The sequence below is a fragment of the Caloenas nicobarica genome, chromosome 8 (genome assembly GCF_036013445.1).
Source record: "Caloenas nicobarica isolate bCalNic1 chromosome 8, bCalNic1.hap1, whole genome shotgun sequence".
NCBI lineage: Eukaryota > Metazoa > Chordata > Aves > Columbiformes > Columbidae > Caloenas > Caloenas nicobarica.
In genome coordinates, this window is record NC_088252.1 from 4,944,301 (window position 1) to 4,963,547 (window position 19,247).

General features: G+C 42.3%; 1 protein-coding gene across 8 annotated transcripts in view; it reads left to right on the forward strand.

Moving 5' to 3' along the window:
• DGKD (diacylglycerol kinase delta) overlaps positions 1 to 19,247 on the forward strand; it is a 60,227-nt gene that overhangs the window by 25,889 nt on the left and 15,091 nt on the right. For all 8 annotated transcript variants that reach the window (XM_065639619.1, XM_065639622.1, XM_065639623.1 and 5 more), the window contains exons 4-18: positions 4,814 to 4,918; positions 5,727 to 5,859; positions 6,726 to 6,832; positions 7,386 to 7,511; positions 8,607 to 8,709; positions 9,234 to 9,396; positions 11,419 to 11,527; positions 12,297 to 12,436; positions 13,136 to 13,220; positions 13,783 to 13,877; positions 13,977 to 14,076; positions 14,231 to 14,504; positions 16,346 to 16,507; positions 17,304 to 17,432; positions 18,418 to 18,514. In XM_065639619.1, the coding sequence (XP_065495691.1) occupies positions 4,814 to 4,918; positions 5,727 to 5,859; positions 6,726 to 6,832; positions 7,386 to 7,511; positions 8,607 to 8,709; positions 9,234 to 9,396; positions 11,419 to 11,527; positions 12,297 to 12,436; positions 13,136 to 13,220; positions 13,783 to 13,877; positions 13,977 to 14,076; positions 14,231 to 14,504; positions 16,346 to 16,507; positions 17,304 to 17,432; positions 18,418 to 18,514 (1,928 nt within the window). The remainder of the gene's footprint in view (positions 1 to 4,813; positions 4,919 to 5,726; positions 5,860 to 6,725; positions 6,833 to 7,385; positions 7,512 to 8,606; positions 8,710 to 9,233; positions 9,397 to 11,418; positions 11,528 to 12,296; positions 12,437 to 13,135; positions 13,221 to 13,782; positions 13,878 to 13,976; positions 14,077 to 14,230; positions 14,505 to 16,345; positions 16,508 to 17,303; positions 17,433 to 18,417; positions 18,515 to 19,247) is intronic.

Consider the following 19,247-nt stretch of genomic DNA (forward strand, 5'->3'; position numbering starts at 1 on the left):
TTCCCAGCTGGCCTGATTTGAAAAGTCAGTAAACTGGTGTTAGTTTTGGACAGGGGAATGTGGGTCAGCGTAAGGAGCGAGGGTTAACAGCTGGTAAGAGGGCATGTGCTGTGAGGAGGAGGCAGAGGAGATAAAGCTAAATTTTGGAGAAGTGTCAGGGGAGCATCAGTATTTGCAGAAGACAGCCAGTGAAGGCATGACTTTTTTTAGATATAGATTTTTTTAGGTTTAGAGTGAGCAAGCTTGAAAATTGAGAGTTTCTCTGATCGACTTGAAACGGCTCATCTGCACAGAGGGCTCATAACTGCCTGCAGAGAGGTGACTTGGTGGGTAGTTGATTATCACCGTAATTGCCACAAAAGATATTCCTGGGGTTTCATATGCAGTGAGGAGTGTAAATTAAGCTGTGTCCTGGTTCAAAATGTCTTTAAGCCTTCCTGCCAGTCCCAGCTCTCCTAATAGCTTTTCAGGACTGATTAGAGGGATTGGCAGCTTTTTTCCCCCAGGAGTGGTGTTGAGCTTTTTTGCTGGTCCGTGTTAGGCATCCATAAAGTCACCATGTGGTGAGCTCTGGGCACATGGATATGTGGGCATCCAGTTCCTACCAAGGAGTGAAATCTAAAGAACTACATCCAAAAGTTCAATAGCATTTAGGATTAAAAAAAAAGAAAATAAGTTTTTAATATTGCCTTTTTAGGTAGAACAAGCACTTTTAATTTACTTAATTGCTCATATCTAGATAAAATTCTGAGCTGTTTCAGGGCAGGAACACTCAGAGTTTGCCAATCCCCAAACAGGCCAAAAATGTATGAGATTATAAATAAATCTTAAGACTTTTATTGTGGTTTTTTTAAACTCCTAATAGGGCAGCCCCCATCCTAACTAAAAAGCAATCGGGTCGTTGCTTTTTGCTCTCCGTTTATACAAGAACAAGAGGTCACTGGATGACATTACTGCTTTGTAAATTTAGAACAAATAAAAGGAAATGCTACTTCACCTAGTGCGTCGTCATCCTGTGGAATATACTGTTCCAGGATGTTAGTCAAAAGCTGGAACATAAAAAAATAGCTGGACTGTGCTGGTTTCTAGCCAGATTTGCCAACAAGGATAACCAAGGGATAACCAAACCTCGTGTTCCAGGGCATCGGCTCGGCGTGGCTGTAGCTGAGAGCAAACACCCCGAACTCCCTGGCTTGGAAAGGACAGCTTTTCAGGGGGAGGATTCCTGTGGCTTCTTTTGGAGATGACAAGATTTGTGTGTGTGTGTGTGTGTGTGTGTGAGATGTTAGAGTGATCATTGGTCTCGTTTAGCCAGACCAGTGTGTGTGATAGCCTTTCTCCTTCTGTTAGCATCCTTCACCAGGTGGGTGTCTGGAGTTGAAATTACGGGCTCAGGCAGGAGAAAAGGTGAAAGCAGCAGGACGAGGGTTTTCCTTTCCACGTGGGTTAGAGCGTATTTCTGTCAATCTCGGCTCTGCCCTTGTGGAGGAGGTGTTGCCATGTGCCTGTCGCACACCAGTGGCTGCCTGCAGCAAATACGCTCACAAGTGCCCGGTGTCGCTCACAAGTGCCCGGTGTCGGCTGCGTGAGCCTGTGTGGAAGACACTGCTCTAGGAAGGAAGTGTCTCTATTAGCATGTTTCTGGATTCCCAATTATCCTCATTAAAATGTTTAACTGTAATGCCAGTGCATGTTAATCAGAAAAACAGGTTTGTATGGTTTCTTAATTTCCCCCAAGAACTGTTACACTAGTTACATTAAAATCTTATCTGTCCTTCGCAGTGAAGCCTGAATTGTCCCTATTTGTCCTCCTTAGAACAGGACTGAGATTTGAGATTGTATTTTTTTGTTTCCCGTCTCTGATGACACCTCTTAATCCAATGCAAATGTTGCTTTAGAACTGACTAATGGGAAATGCTCTTCTTAAATTTGTCTTGCACAAAATCGCACTTTATTTGCAGTTCTGTAGTTACACAACAGATGCTTTATTTTAATTCTGTGACTTTGTCTGGATGATTCAAGTATGAAAATCTTCTGGATCTCTTTACTTGTCCTCTTGTCTTATAAACTTTGTTCTTTGAACAGAGGATTGTCCAACACTGAATGTGGGGATTTTTAAGATGATGCAGTAGGTGACTTAAGGAATTCGTGGTTTTGTATATTGGACAGTCTCTCCAGTGATCTAGGAAGTCAGTAGCCTCAGAAATTAATTCTTATCACAGGAGTGTCTGCATTTCTGCGTTTTATGCCAAGATTTTAAATTTCATGTCATGCAAGGTGATTTAAAAATTATACTATGTACTTAGCAATTACCTTTTTAATTTTTTCCAAAAAAAGAAAAATAGGAAAAGAGAGAGCACTGAATAGGAGTGTTCTGAAATGGGATCGTGATGATAATAAATTAATTTTACCAACTGTTTTAAATTATTTTTCCTCACTGCCCAAGAGCGTGCTGGTGGCTTGTTGAATGAACTGGTGGTTCCTTATGAAAACTGGCTGGTTTTAAACTGATGAAAGGTCCTTGGACGCTTCGTCCTAAGATATTTGGTCTTTACATAGGGTACTGTTGTACGTATGTAATTATAGATGTTCTTGGCTTTGCCACCAGAAGAAAAAAGGGGGCGGGGGGGCGTGCGCTGTTCGAACAAATTATTTGAACTTGGTTTTACTTTGAGCAAGAAAGCTGCTTCCTCTTAGCTGGGCTCCAGAGATGCTGCTCACTCTTCTCTGACTTCATGCTGATTTTTGCCATAGTGTTTCATGCTCTGTAAAAGGTTTCTCTTGGGTGGGCATTCTTACATAGCAGAGTTTTTGATGGAAATATAGTTAATGGCCCCATTTTCCACTTTCCTAATGAAGAAGAAAGATTCCTGGGATTACCTTCTTTGGGAATAAATTTTCTCAGAGCTGGAATTGTTTAAAGGAAAAGTCAGGGAAAAGGAAAGGAGTTCTTCAAAGTTTTATTTTTAGAAATTTGTAAATATTTATTTCTGTTTGCTTACAACTGATACAGATCAGGTAATTTTGTCCAAGATAGAATGCTCCATGCCAAAACTGTGTTTCTAATATGAATGGCCCTGCTTTGAAAAGGTATTAGACTCCATTCATTGCCGGCTTAATGTGTCTGTAGCACCCTGTTCTGGGTATTGGTAATGCTGATGGGTAGAATTGGCATTATTGCAGGTGAGTGCTACAATCTGTCCTATGGAGATAAATATATTTTGAAAATTGAAGGGCTTAAAAAAAAGCAGAAATTTACAGGTGTATCTTTTTTGTTGACATTAAATATACATTTCTTAGTGAATGCTCTGAGGCACTTTAATGTCAACTAAAAGTTTGATGTTCGACTTCAGAGGGTTTTATTCTTAGTCAGTTTTATGAATGATAATGAGACTAGTGAGAAGCAGACTGGAAAATTGTAATTAACAGGGGTCATGTATTGGGGGGATGTGTGTGGATTTTTTGCTGTTTCTTAACAAAACTTCAATTGCTTGCTTGCAAGAGTCATACAAACATCATCAACCAGACACAATCCTAGTTTGTTTAAATTTATTACTTCAGATGTTAGGGTGCAATTTGCGGCAAAAACAGATGATGTAGGCAATTTTTTTCATGTACAAAATGTAGAGGGGGTACAGGAGAGTCTGGGCTGCTGGAAGTTTTTACAGTTGACATAAAGGGGAGCCTTTTGATTTTTGTTAATGGTGCTTATAATTAATGCAGCTTTTCTTAAATCCAGATCTTGCAAACACTTCAATATCGGTCTAATTTAAGAAGTCAGTTGGATGGAAATCAGTACAGATGTGTGCACAGGGAGGCAATAAGATAACTACAGTGTGGGGAAGAAAGACTTTTGTCTCGGGAAGAATAAATGTTGATTTATAGCCCAGTCTGGACCCCAGCTGAATGAGGAGCCCTATGGACAGCAGACGTGGTCCTTTGAAGAGCTGGGAGCTTTTATTTCTCTCTGCTGCCGCCATCTGACAAAAGGAGAGAGCATTGGTGGCAGGCTACAGGGAGACCTGTCTGCATTCCATCTTCTGCTGGTTCGTTAGAACACCGAACTCTTTGTTTAACGCAGGGCAGCTAATGCATGGAAGTTAGCCCAGGGGAGAAACACACTGAGGAGAGTATTTTTAGAGGAAGGCAAACTCATCACAATCTCAAGCCGCCAGTGGAACATATGTTGGAATGTCTTTTATGTAATAATGTAGAACAAGCCCTCAGGAAACATGAGGGTTCAAAATACAGTGATTTCTCTTCTAGATTGCTTATTTGGTTTCTCTTCTAGATTTCTTGTTTTGTTTGATTTCTCCTCTTCTCCCTCCCCACTTGTTATGACTCTAAAAAGGTTTTTCATATGATGTTACAGAGCATGTTATCTAATTTATTAATTGCTAGAAACTGGTATGTTATGGTGTTAACAAACTGTTTTAATGTTGTTGCCAATTTTAAAAGTCATCAAGTACTTTAAAAATCTTATGTAAGTTTTGCTTGTGTAATATTTTACCTTTTACTGCTCTTTGCTTGTTTTGTGTTTTGTTTTTATGTGGGTCTGAGAGATTTCTTCACTCAGTTCATTACTGGGAATGACAGCTAAAATCTCTGTGGTTCTGTACATTTATGAAGGAATTAAGGTATGTTACTGTGCAAGAGAAACGTGGTGGAACGGTGCAAATCACTTCTGCTCTGTTATGCGGCTCGCTACCTCTGAAAATAGCTCCAATAGACTACACTGGTGATAAAATGTTCTCTTGCTGTCTCTCACTGACATGCCCAGAATACACACTATTAATTTTCTCTCACTCTTCAGATTATCACTCCATGTCGGAAGCTCATCCTTTGTGCCGATAACAGAAAAGAGATGGAAGATTGGATTGCAGCACTGAAGACTGTACAAAACCGTGAACATTTTGAGGTAACAGGAAATGTGCCTTCTCTCCTAAATAGCAGCTTGTTTTGAGATCGGAGTCAGCTAACAGTGAAGTTAATGGAGGTCATTTTTGTTGACTAGAATGCGTATAGTGGTAGGCCTTCTGTAAAAACTATCCCAAATTCGATTCTCCAAAGAATGCTTGTGGTTTTTTTGTACTCTCCCTTGGTAACATTGAGAGCACTTTCCAGATTATGGGTAGGTTTTGAAACACAGTTCTCCTCCTCATTGTCTCTTCACTCTTCACTTATCCTCCCTGTCCTAATTCATGTCTTTCTTGCTTGGTGTTCTGCCCACTTCAGTGCATCTGTTTGGTGTTTGGGCTCTAGTTAGACCAGCACTGCCACTAAAAGAAGCTGTCTTGTATTTTCCCCACTCTGATGCTTCTCTCCCTGTTGTCTCATCCCTTATGCTGGCACAAGCATTCCTCTGCTATGCAATAAATCAGGTTGGGGAACTTACCTTGCTGAAAACTGTACCTGACAAAAAAATGGGGAAGGATCGATTCTCCAGCAGATGCATTTTCCAGTTCGTTTCACTTGTAATGAGACAAGGATGGGAGGTAGCACAGGAGCAGGAATGAAGGTGTGGCTTCTTCTTCAAGTAGTCTCTTCTGGCTTAAAGACCTTCTGGAGTTGGAGTGTTGTGTATGAAGTGCCTGTGGCCTACTCTTCCCTGGTAAAAGTGTTCTGTTTCTGCCTTCCCTGACTGCTCTGTGCAAGTCTTTGTTCTAAGGAAAAACAAGTCTTGTTGCTCTACTTTAGACTTTGCTGTAATACATTTATTTTATTAGTCTACCCAGTACAGCATGGACCATTTCTCAGGGATGCATAACTGGTACGCCTGCTCACACGCTCGGCCAACGTACTGCAATGTGTGTCGGGAGGCATTATCTGGAGTCACATCACATGGGCTCTCATGTGAAGGTAAGTGGTTTCTTCTCTCCTGTTTTTGGAGCATCATCTTTATCGCTCAATGCCATATTCCACAGATAATTTAAGAGGAATATTGTTAACGGTCTGCAAAAAGATGTAGAAGAATGCCGCATAATAAACTTGAGAGAGCTAGAGGCTGTGCATGAGACTGGAGGTCTTTTCTGGACCTGATGCTGAAAGCCTTTGCTGCTGAATCCTTTTGGCTTCACAGAGAATTTTCCTGCAGGAGTCAAGATCAGAATCTTGGCATTTTGTAAAAGGATAATAGATGTGATGATGTTTTCATGCTGGTTTTAATGTTGGACCTGATAGGAATATAGCTGATTATTTTTTTCCTATATACTGTCATCCCTTATTAAAATTATGCTTCTGAAGTGAACAGGCATGTACTTCTGAGGTATCAGATAGAATAGTCATAAGAATACTCCTGTTCATAAGAATAATCATATTTGTAAGAACATCCGTGTGAAGAGTTTGAATGCCAGGAGGTTATTTGTCAGCTTTGCCATAGCAGACATGCTTGGCTGCACACAGCTCATATTTCTAGTGTGAATGGGGTTACACCCACACTGTGTAAAAGGATGTAGGAGTGTATGGCTATGTAAATCATGTCAAATTTAACAAGGTGATAACTAAGCTTTGTACAAGCAACTGGCAAAAGTGACAAGGCAAGAATTAATAGCTAGCTCATCTTACTCAGTATGCTTGGGGCTGATAGTTTTGGCAGGGCTGACAAGGGCAGTGTGTGCCCGTGATTTCTTCTGGAGCTAAATATGGTCACTTGGGAAAGCTTTTGCACAAACTGCCACATTGCATGCTCTGAGGCAGGATTAATATATTCTTCTCTTCCTCTCTAGTGTGCAAGTTTAAAGCCCACAAGCGGTGTGCTGTGCGGGCGACCAATAACTGCAAGTGGACGACTCTGGCTTCTATCGGGAAGGATATCATTGAGGATGAAGATGGGGTACGCGTTAGTCTTAACTCTTCTGGCCTTACCATGATGTGGAAGCAGTGGCACGTGCTCTGCAGCTTTCTTCTCTGCACAAATAACAGATTCTGCCTTTGTGTGTTACTAACGTGGGAAAGGCCTTTACTGTCAGACCATGAGATTCTGTGTGAAAAGTCCAACCCGGGTAGTGAGGATTCCTTAATAGGAAGAGACTCCTGCTATGGACCAAGGAGTTGAGGTCAAATAGTTGGAGGCATGTGGAACCTGGTCTGAGTTTTGGCAAACGAAAGATAAAAGAGTGGTTGGAACAGTACCTTAGCATATGGGATGTCTCATGCAAGTCAGTGTTTCCTGGGTAGCCTGGGGCGAGTCACCTGCTCTCTTTGTGCTCGAGCATGATGTAAAATGCCAAAAATGCTCCTTGGGTGTTTTCTAGACGTTGCCTTTGCTGTCCTTGAACAGTGCATATAAAGACTTGCCTCTCTGTATGTCCCAGTGCCACATCCTATGCCCTTGAGTTGCACTCTGGAAAGTCCATATTGCTTCTCTTCCTCTGTACCATTTGCAGATCTCAATGCCACATCAGTGGTTGGAAGGAAACCTGCCCGTGAGTGCCAAATGCACTGTGTGTGATAAAACCTGTGGCAGTGTCCTACGTTTGCAGGACTGGCGCTGCCTTTGGTGCAAAGCCATGGTGAGTTGAAGAACCTTGGTGATTTCAGTAAAAGGATAGTCTTTGATCAGCTCTTTGGTGTGTTCTTTTGTTGACATTTACTTTAAATGAAATCTCTAACCGTGCTGTCAGTATTTGACACAAAAGACTTTATTGTTCTTTCTCTAGATGATAAACAGCCTGCAAGAGATAGAAATTTAAATTTGTGCTGAAAAGTATCATTTTGATGCATAAAAGTAAGACCTGAAATAAATATGGCTTCTCTGCAAGCTCATTTTCTTTTGATAGTGAGCTTTCATAGAAGAATCTAATTACACTAAATATGAATCAATGCCTCAGGCATGGGAGATGTTGCATTTTAAGAAGCCATTATTTGTCATTTCTACAAGTTGAAAAGGTACAACAAAAAAGGACAAAAAAGAATACTAAGCTATTTTAATAGTAGCAATTTCCCTTCCCATTGCATTTTTCTTGCCTTAACCACTGCAGTGATGCAGATCCTGCTATGTTTCCAGTTGTCTATAATATTAATAAGAGAAGTATGACAAAATATGTGTTTGTAATGGGGGGGCGGGAGCTCAAACCCCAGGCAAAGCCTCTACCTTGCAGTCTTCATGTACCAGAAATGACAAGTGCCCTACTCTACTTTTTATTTCATTTTTTGGGTGGCTTTATCAATCCCTTCTTCTCCTACCTCTTTATGTCCCTCATGTCTTCCCACTTTGTTTTTTGCTTTCTTGTTTTCTTGAATTCCCAGCTTTTTCTTTTGTTGCTACTTTTGATCTCTCAGCTGAGGCTAGGATCTTGTGAACAGGATGCCTGAAGGCTCTTAAAGCCACAGAATCTCTTATCTGGTCCTCTCAGCACTCAACATGATAGTCTCATAAATTCAAATGGCAGAAAAAGTAGATACTAGTGGAAAGAGGAGAATTAGTAGAAGGCTCTGATTAGATAATTCTTAAAATAAGTTTATCGATTGACATTTCTTTGGACTCGAGCCCTCTTCCTTTCTTACTGTTCCTTTACAGCCTCTTGTTGGGGGGCTTTATGAGTTACATAACAGTGCCCAAAAGAGTCTGGATGATTTTCCTTTTTTTTTTTTGGTGGTGTTTTCAGGTACACACAGCATGTAAAGAGTTGTTGCCAAACAAGTGCCCTCTTGGGCTGTGCAAAGTATCTGTCATTCCTCCTACTGCTCTTAACAGCATCGATTCTGATGGTAAGTATCACTAGCAAGTAGCGCTGCTTTTTTCTTCACCTCAATCACAGTCCATTCAGCTAAGGCTGGTAACGCCAGACTCTGGCAACTGAAAATTCTGCTTTTGGTGTTGCTGAAATTCCAAACTGGAAGTCATTGCTGAAGTGTGGCAGTGAACTGTTTGCTTTGCTCTTGCTTTGAGTTTATTACCCCATAACGTCAGTATTTGCCGAGCTGCAGCTGTTAAAATTTTTTGAGAACAGCTATATTGCAGAAGCAGTTAGGGAAGGTTGGGAAAGCTGAAAATTTTGGCATACTGCTAGGAGATAAGTGTGACACTTGGCAGCGTGAGGTGTGGTTCGTGCTGGATTCAGGGCTGTGCACATTTGGCGTTTCCCCAGTGAGTGCCACAAGCACCAGGAAAGTGTTGGCTTCTTCACAGCTCTGCTGGGTTGTGCCATGTTGGTTTTTTTCTCACTCTGGCTCCATGGGCAGCTTCACATCTCTTGGCTTTTCCTCCCTCTTCTTTCCCTTTTCCCCAACAGGTTTTTGGAAAGCTACTTGTCCCCCTTCTTGCACAAGCCCTTTGTTGGTCTTTGTGAACTCCAAAAGTGGAGACAACCAAGGTGTAAAATTTCTACGAAGATTCAAGCAGCTGCTGAATCCAGCCCAGGTCTTTGACCTCATGAATGGAGGACCTCACCTCGGGTAAGCAGATATTCTATTGAAGCACAAATTCCTTGTAAATACAAGAAAAATACGAGTGATTTATTTGATTATAAGCTCATCCTCAAGTATAACAGGGAACCTATTCCTCAGAGAAGGCTGAACACATGTGAAGTTTGGAGGGGTTTTCCCCTCTCTGTGTTTAGTGCTATTGCTTAGATAAAACCAAAAATGTTGAAAAAGGCTATTATTTCCATTCATCAGTAAAAGCAGAACAGCTTAAGGGGTTTGGGGGGAATTCCAGAAACATTCCCCTGGAAGAAGACCAAGCATGGGAAGCATGAATCTAGAACAAAACTTGTCAGCAAACAGACCTGTAACAGGCATCCTGATGCACTGTTAACAGGAGTTAACTTGAATTGAATCAGGTGAACAGACAAATGTCACAGATAGCAAACAAATATTTATCCAGAAATAACTTACTTGGGAAGTATGTAAACCTTCCACCCCTTAAATATTTTATGGTGATATTGGGAAGACACCTCTTAGGAATGCTTTTGCTAAAGTTGGTTCTACCCTGGAATCTAGAGGACATTTCAGGCTTGTTTTATGAATTACACTAGAATATCTATGGATTAAAAAAAAAGTGAGTGATGTAGAATAAATTCCTCTAGTGTATTTCTGCAAAGGTGTTTAATAAAAAAAAAAAAAAAGTTTGGTCTGTAGTTCACTTCCTTCCAAACATTTCTCTGTTGCATCATATTTGAGTAATTTTTGTCATGAATGGATGCTTCTTTTAATAAGAGCCAACACAATATGAATTTCTTTCATATTTTTCTAAATGTGACCCGGAAGTCTAAATCAGGGAGTGTCCACTCCTGGACGAGTGACCATTAGGGTCTGCTCTCCTGAGAACTGTTGTGGTTTCTCATTGCTAAACGCTGGCCTTTAAAACTGCAGTGTGCTGTCCAAGGGATGTGTTTGAGTGGTAAATAATTTATAGAAAACTTTTAAAATTAAAGTTTTCTTCTTCCCCTCCCCAATTGGACTGATGTTAGAGAGGATTTTGCTTTTAAGCAGGAGAGAAGAGAAGGGAGGGAATAAATTATTTTCTCAAGCTATGGTGCATACTTGTAAAACAGCTGCTCTTGTTTGCTTTCTTAAAAAGGAAATGGTGGTACGGGTTAAAGGCTGCTTCTTCATAATTTAAATATTCTGAACTGGTGCCAGTCAAACTGTACCATAAGATGTTGCCATTTCTGACACATTTTTCATGTGTCAGCAGTGCTTTAGAGAAATAAGGATTTTAATGTACTAGAGTAAATGCTGTTTAGGTAATAATAAAAGAATATATATACACAAGACAAAAATAAGAGCAGGCAGTACTTCTGGAAGATGTTCAGTAAGAAGCACAATTTCTAACAGCTTAAGGAGAGGTTGTTTTTAATATTCTGAAAAGGGTGAATAGAGAAATTCACACTTGTCTTGCTGGCGAGTTGTTTGCCTGCCTGCAGGACAGAGGAGGCACAGGAGCATTGAGTTGTTGCTTTCTCAGAAGGACTAAAGCTTGTGAGGCTTTACATCCACTCACTGTTGTCTGCTTCCTGAGGGACTGCAGAAAGTTCCTACTTTTCAAGCTTTCCTTTAATCCGTGTGGCCTTGAATGCGAAGGCAGTGACATCAGAGCAGTCCAAACAGTGACAAATAACTAGTGCTGGGCTGAATACAGCAGATCTGCAAAATGGAAATAATTCAACGGATAGTTAGCTATTGAATACTTGTCTCCTGTTCAGACAAAAATGCCCTGCTTTAGTCGAGGATTATATCTGGGACATACTTCTGTAGTGAATAGCCATTGTAAATTGCTTAGCTGTATTTATAATTCCTTGTTTATAATAATTTCAGTTCATCTGTAATGTGATAGTGGGCCATATTCATTGCAAAATCAGAACCTACTTTAAGCAAATCTGCCATGTTTATTGCTTAGATTGGAATTGTTTATCATTTCTTTCTGTAACAGCTGATTGTTCTTCTCTCTTGCTTTTTTCTTTCCCTCCTCTGTAGTTTACGCTTATTCCAGAAATTTGACACTTTCCGGATTCTAGTTTGCGGTGGGGACGGAAGCGTTGGCTGGGTTCTCTCTGAAATTGATAGCCTCAATCTTCACAAGCAGGTACCTGCCCAAAGAGCTTGGTGGGATGAAAAAATCAATGACAGCAGCGTGGTTTGAAGAGGACTTTCTTTGCTCATACAAATGTAGTTTTCCCCCAGGGCCAAAGCTGCTGGAAGCTCACCACAGCAGTGTTCTTGCAGTAGTGTTCTGCAAGAAGCAGTACAGGACTAATTAATTATTGCTATCACCAGTGTTCCTCCACAACTTAAAAGATCCAGCTTTTGGAGTAGCTCAGAGTTACTCCTGCTCTATTGCCAGCAGAGACACTCAGGGCTGCAGTTAGAAAACAGGGAGTTCCACAAGGGTTATGCTCCTCATCTCTTCCCTTTAATTCTCATGATGTAGTTTCCGAGTCTTGGGATAGACAGAATCTTCATTGGAGCAGAAGTATCATACAATGTTTGATTATTTTCCATTTTGCCTTAGAGAGGTCTATGCTAATTTTACAGAAAAAGCAATAGCACCACCTGATGGTTAAATAAATACATCTGTAGAAGGGGTTACTTTTAGCAAGGTGTTTCTCGAGACCATAGCAGTATTACAGTCCTCTCAATTATCAACTTAAAAGTAGAGGAAATTTTTCCTTACTTACATGCTCTTCTGGCTGTTTTCCCCATCCAGTTACTTTCTCCTCACCCTGGGACTAGCTGTTTCTCAACGACCGGTCTCTGTAAGGAATCACTCATGTTACCTGTGGCTGTTGGTGGTCGTTTGTGGCTTTTTTTTTCCCATTTGAATCTCAGTTTTGGTTTCCTTTTCTCTAACACAGTGCCAGCTGGGAGTGCTGCCCTTGGGAACAGGGAACGACCTTGCCCGTGTGTTAGGCTGGGGGTCTGCGTGTGATGATGATACCCAGCTCCCGCAGATCCTGGAGAAGCTGGAGAGGGCCAGTACCAAAATGCTGGACAGGTGAGTAACCATCACCCAAAATCTTCCAGAACTGGGCAGTTCTCGATTCTGCCCAGCTGCTGGACTTCTTACTAATGCCAGTTAGCATTTTTTCTTTTATAATCCTGTGTCACCCTTTAGCAACAAAAGGTAGTCTGGCTTTCTGTGTCGCTGCTGCAGAATAGTAATGAGTGAAATTGTCTGATATCCAGTGTCCTCTCTTGTGTTCCAGAGTTCTCATCAGTTGAATTTGTCATGATTTATTTTTTTAAGCTGATTTTTTTCTTGGTAAATTTGAACCAATTTATTTTGAGTTTGGCTTAGAAATAAAAGCTGAATGCAGAAATCAACTTCTTGACGCATAGTATTGATATCACCTGTATATATTTGTACATTTAAAAAGGCTTCTTGTCTTTAGAGTTGCATCTTGGCATCTGTTACGGTGAATCAAGCAATGCCCATAGAATTTCTGTGGGAGAGGGAAGACATACAGAGAGGTTCTGTGTGCTATAGGATACCTGTTCATAGTGTCATCCTTCCCTCCTTGCCCAGTTCAGCCCCTCTGCAGTTCTGTTGCAACTCTGTGGCTTCTTAACACCAGTTATGCCCTTACCAACGTGCTATTTGTTCTGCTTTGAGTTTCTAACCTGTTGTGTCCTTTGGATAAAGGAGGAAATCATCTGCCTTGTAGTGACAAGTGTGATGCCTCCTTTTCAACAGGTGGAGCATCATGGTGTATGAAACCAAACTCCCTCGCCAGGCCTCCACTTCCACAGTCACTGAAGATTTCAGTGAGGATTCTGAGGTACCTTGTGAAACGCAGAGGACAGGGAACTGGAAACAACAGCCTCAGAATGGATGAGCTAGGCGGCAGTGGTTGAGTTCAGATGGATCAGGGCGGACCCATGACTTGGGCATAGCAGGAGCTACAAGGATCTGGGGGGTTCAAGTCAATGAAGTATTATGGAGAAGGATGGAGGTTGGGTTACCAGAGTCAACGGCCATAATGAGGGATGAGAAGGAAATGCTTTGGAAGAGGACAGAGAGGAAGTGACTGACTTTTATTTGCTGTCATGACATCAAGTTGTTCAAATTGTGGAAAGCTGCATGGCAGTCATAAAAAAACCAGTTTTAGATCTGCAGTTGATCAGAGCCTCTTAAGAACTGCGCTGCTGCTGATCTCTAGGTTCAGAATTAGATTCCGATTCAGGTCTTCAGTAGGTAACTGAGCCCTGGACTGCAGAACTTTTCCAGGGCAAAAAGAACCTGTAGAATGACAGCTACTTTCTGGGGAACAAGTGGTACACAGTGTATATTGTAATGCTGGGAAGCAGCAACCGCAGTGGCTTGTTTCTGGTTGTCACCAGGTGCAGAAGATTCTCTTCTATGAAGACTCTGTGGCTGCTCATTTGTCCAAAATTTTGACTTCTGACCAACACTCAGTGGTCATCTCCTCAGCCAAGTGAGTACTTAGAGGACACCTGCCATAAGTGAAAGTTGCACTGTGAACATGCTGAGACCATCCTTGCATGACCTTGTTTTCGCTACCTGCTTTGTCTAGGGTGCTTTGTGAGACAGTGAAGGATTTTGTGGCTCGAGTAGGGAAAGCCTATGAGAAGGCAACGGAAAGCTCAGAGGAATCAGAGGTCATGGCCAGGAAGGTAAAACTGGAAAAATTGTTGGGTTTCTACTTTTGTAGTGGAAAATCGCTCTGTTTTCAGAGAACTAGGACAGCAGCAGTTCAGAAAGCACTAAAGTAATTGAGCTACCCAGTCTATTGTTAGTCCTTCTCAAATGTTCTTCTTCGCTTTGTAGTGCTCTGTCCTCAAGGAGAAGCTGGACTCATTGCTCAAGACACTGAATGATGAATCTCAAGCATCTTCATCTCTGCCAAACCCTCCTCCCACCATTGCAGAGGAAACCGAAGATGGGGATGGGTCAGGCAGTGCTGGTGATTCTTCTAGCGACCGGTCGGTGGGCTCATCATGTACTGCACGGCCCCAGATATTTCGTCCCCGAGAACAGCTCATGTTGAGAGCTAACAGCTTGAAAAAAGCCATTCGTCAGATAATAGAGCATGCAGAAAAAGGTAACCTGTTAGAAGTCCTGCTTGTGACTTCCTGAGAAGTATAAATTTCCTTTATTCCAGAGGGGAGTAGGGTTCTTTATTAAAAACAGCTTTCCTGACCTGGAGAAGCTATTCAGTAAGCCTGGCTGTTCAGTTTCAGCATCATTTATGCCAAACCCACGTGTCTGAAACATTTCTTGTTAAATAAGCCTGAATAAGCCAGGGTGTGTTCTCTCAGGGCTGGTTTAGGAAGTTACTGCCCTCCCACACTCTGTTCATTTGCATTTCCTGTCTGTCCCCACCCATACCACAATTGTGTCAGCGCAACTGCTTGTGTGGCCTTGCTGTTAAACAGATCTGAAAATACATGGGAAGAAAGTATCTTAACTTGGATTGTTTCAAAAATCTCTCTATAGTAGAGCCCAGCAAAACAGTGCAGTGGTGCAACCACAAGGGAGGGCAGGAACTTCTTAAACTAGCTTTGTCACTGGGAAAATGTTATAATACCGCACCTCGATGCACGTTGCTTGTGTTCCGTGTTAACTTCCTAGGCAGGTGACCCTCTTCTCCACATGGTGACCCTTATCTCTCTCCAGCCACTCATATCTGTAGCTCAAAGTTTCATTTCCTTCAAAAGGCATCAGTATCCCAGATGTTAGTCATAAACTCAGTGGTTTAACTTAGACCAAAGGAAGTACTTAACAGCTTATTGCTGGAGATAAAAGCATTGAAGTTGCAGATGTGACATCCGTGCACACCTAAGTGTGCGCTACGAACAACTCTGCAGTCAGTACTGATGATTGCAATGTTTCCAGCTCTGCAATATTCTATAGAACCTATCTGGTGAAGTTATATGAGATGATGAAGTCGAGCATGCAGTCTGCTTCTGGTGAAGCACAAGTCTTAACCTCACTGCTGCCCCATTTGCTGCTGCTTACCTTGTGCCAATTTAATGCTTGTTGGAGTTCTTTTGGAGCCCAACCAATTTGCTTAATCCAGCAAGAAGAGTTTGTATTTCTGCTGGGCAAGTGGGTTGGATTGCCTTGTGAGTAGTTTTGATGAACTCCAGAGTCAGCACAAGGGAGGGAAAGAGACTGAAAGACGGGGGGCTCGTCCCCTGTGGTGGCAGTGAGCTGGTAGAGCAGCTCCAGGCTGTTCACAGAGCTGTGCCTGCTGAAGGGCTGCTGAGGAGGAAAGGCCTCTGGATCACAAGGAAAGGAAGTTTTGATTTCTTTAGACAACATGCTAGCATTTGATTCTTACCAGCTCTTGGGCAAACTCCAGTTACGTTTCAAATGTATGTGTTCAGCTTCTCCAAACGGTTTTTCTTCTTCCAAAGTATGTAATCCAATTTTTTTCTCTGTTTGTATTGTTTTTTACCAACTGCTATTTTTTTCCTTCTGATGATATGTGTCTAAGTGCCCTTTTCAAGTGGCTTATCCTATTGCCCTAGTACAGAGTAAGCAAACAGAAAATTCATTAAATGTATCATTTAACGTCCATCTGGTTAGAATTTCTGGCAACATCTAAATGCAAATAAATGGAAGCCCATCACCTGTAGCCCAGTTCACATCTTGGGAGGCCTGAGTGCCTGTAACATTAAAGGTGGCCACTTCTATTTAGAGCCTCACTGCTGAAGAACTCAGCAAAGAAACAGGAGGCTAAGCCAGCCCAGTTCTGAAAGCTCTCCAGAGCAGAGCTTAGTTGAGACAAATTATATAGGAAAGCTTTTTGTTATTGCTGTTCTTTCCTTGAAGGAATCAGGGCTTTTGGAGTCCCATCTGATTGGTTTTTACATCAATGGAAGGTGTTCCTTGCTGGAAGAACTGCGAGGCACTCACCTACTTCCTCTCTCCTTACAGCCGTAGATGAGCAGAACGCGCAGACCCAGGAGCAAGAGGGCTTCCTCCTTAGTCTCTCGGCCTCTGAAGAGGGCAAGGAGCTGAGGAACGAGGATAAAATCTCCCTGCAGTCATCCCACAGCAGCAGCTACGGAGCGTCCAAGGGGAGAAGCCAGCGGAAAGGTACTGCTCCAGGGCTGCCACTGTGCAGATCTTGCCTGCAAGTTACCATTCTGTTAGTTGTAAAAAGTGAGAGGAGTGTTACACATATTACCTTCCAAGTTCTGGGTTTTTTTAATTTTTGAATGGTTGCTCTTCAGATGCCAGGCCTTGCAGGTTCCTGTACTCTACCCTCTGCATCGTAAACCCCACCTTTTGCTACATCTCTGATGGCTGGTCCATGATCTTAGCCTAGGATTAGCCTGGATCTTAGCCTGGGATTCAGAAATTGTCTTGCACCTTAGCCAGTGATCTGGGTTCTCTTGGCTTTCAGTGCTTGGAAAAGGACAGTCTTGAGCATTTTTCATGCCATCTGACTGATGACATTTCCCTGTAAGCTCCTGCCATCCTTTGCAAATGACAGAGGGTGGAAACCAGTTTGCTTTAATAACTGTGTTATGTGAATGATTTGTTAGAGATCTGTGATCACTGCAGATATATTTGGAACTTATCTGAGTATTGATTGGGAGCCAAATACCCTGTGTGTTGTGCTGCTGGCACCAGCTTTTTCTCATCTACATTTCTAATACTTGCTTGTGGCATTTTGGCACCTCCAGTCTGAGAGGTTTTCTGGCTGCGCATATGCCACATCTCTGTCTCTTAATGACTGGCTCTGTCAGCTCTTTGTTTTCTGGTGGCTAGAGTGTTTTGTTGTTGAGTGATGCCTAACCCAGTTGTGCTGCTTGGGCTGTGCTGCTGTGTGCTGGTCTGAATCACGCTGTTAGTTTGTCAACAGCCACGTTTGTATTGTCTTTTACAGTGCCCAAATCTCCTTGTGAAAGACTAATAAACAAAGGAAGTTTATCACTGGGCAGCTCTGCATCTCTTCCTCCCCAGACAGGAAACCGGGACAACTTGCCAATGCTGAACACAAAAATCCTCTACCCAAGTAAGTGGAACACCCTCCACTTCCCATTGAGGCAGCCAGCTGAGTACGGGTGACAGCAGCACAGGCTGCAGCCTCCACATGAAAACACGAAATTGTCCTGCCTGATGTTCTTCTGTGCAAGGCCTGCTTGGAGAGAAATCCTTTTGTGGATAACTTTCCACTAGGGCCAAAAAATGGAGATTTGCAGGGAACTGTAGTAGTTTTTGGCTTGTAGCTCAGACTTAGACACAGATTTGTATTACCACTGTGCAGTGGCACATTAGATGCCAATTACAAGGAGATACTGAGCTCAAAGTAACCTTGAGAAGGCCGATACGATGCTGCTGAGAGGGGTTTCTGAAGAGTGGCAGAGCAGCCTGGGAGCAGCAGTCCCTTCCTGTGAAAACTGAAGTCACTGGAGGTGCACAGACCCAGCAGAATTCCCACCTCCTAAGTCTCGTGTAGCAACTTCTCCCCATCACTGTGGTGCTGTCCTTCCGTCCCTTCCCCCAAATTACTTGTTCAAACTGTGTCTTCTGGAAGCAGGTGGTTTCCTTTCTCTCTGACAAAGCTACCGTTTGTGGGTTGCCAGCTAAAAGTTTAAGCATCAGAAGGCAATAATTCTTGAGCAACTTGGAGAATAACTTCAGTCCTCCTCCTCTGTCTCTACTTATTGAAGCAAGGACATTGCATGTCACCCTGGAACAAAAAAGCTACTGCAGTGAATACATTCCTGTTTCCCATTTCCATGTGTCTGTACAACGGTGCTGCTGGCTTTAGGTGGTATCTTGTCAATCAGAAACCCTACAGGCAGCCCCAGAAACCCTTCTCCTAATTGAGAGAGCTAAGCCTTCTGGAACGGAAGAAAGTATTATTGCTATTTGCTTTCCCCACTGAATGACAAGAGTTAATATATTCTGCCTTGTCATCTTGTCTCTGAGATTGAAGTTACCTGTTTTCTGCTTCTTATTAATCACACTCTTCCCTGTGCTCAATTTTCCTACAGATATCCGTGCTGGCATGTCTGGTTCTTTGCCTGGGAGCTCTGTCATCAGCCGATTGTTGATCCATGCTGATCCCTTTAATTCTGAGCCTGAAAACCTGTGAGTATGCCCAGGAGGTTGAAGGGAGGGAGTGGGTGTTTCCAAATGGACCTCAGCAGAGAAGCAGATTAGTTTATAGAGGTAAATAACTGGACTGCAGCAGCCTAGAGTTCGGTAAATGAATTCATACACTGGGTGCCAGTCAGAATCAGCTTGTGTAGTTAATGTGTGGTGACACATCTGGCTCATGGTAGAAGATTTTTTGGTGAGAATGAAATCTAGATCGGTCTTCTCCCTAGACTGAGAGATGACTCCAGTTTCCAGTTAGTAGCCAGTAACCTGTGGAGGAATCACCATCCTTACAGCATGGAGGCCTGAGAAAGGTCGTGGGGAGGCAGCTGGGAAGTGTGATGTGAAGACTTCCTCAGGCCGTTTCTGCTGAACTGTTTTAACAGTAAAAATCCACTGATACAGACTTCTAAGTTTTTTTCATGGGATTCAGTGCCTCTGAGATCAGTAGCTGACACTTTGGAGCTCATTTGTTAGGCTCTTTAGGTAACACCTAATATATATGTATACATGTATACATGTATATATGTATATATACATATATATGTAAAAACAATTAGCATTGCTAATGTTTGTGGGACTTTTTACACTATGCCAGTGACCAGTAACATAGCTTTTTGTAAGTGAAGTGTAAGCTTCTGAGTATGTTTCTGTGGCAAGGGGAGAATTCTTCTGGAAGTCTTGTGGCTGTGAAGTCTTACGGACAGAGGCTGCAGGCCAGAAA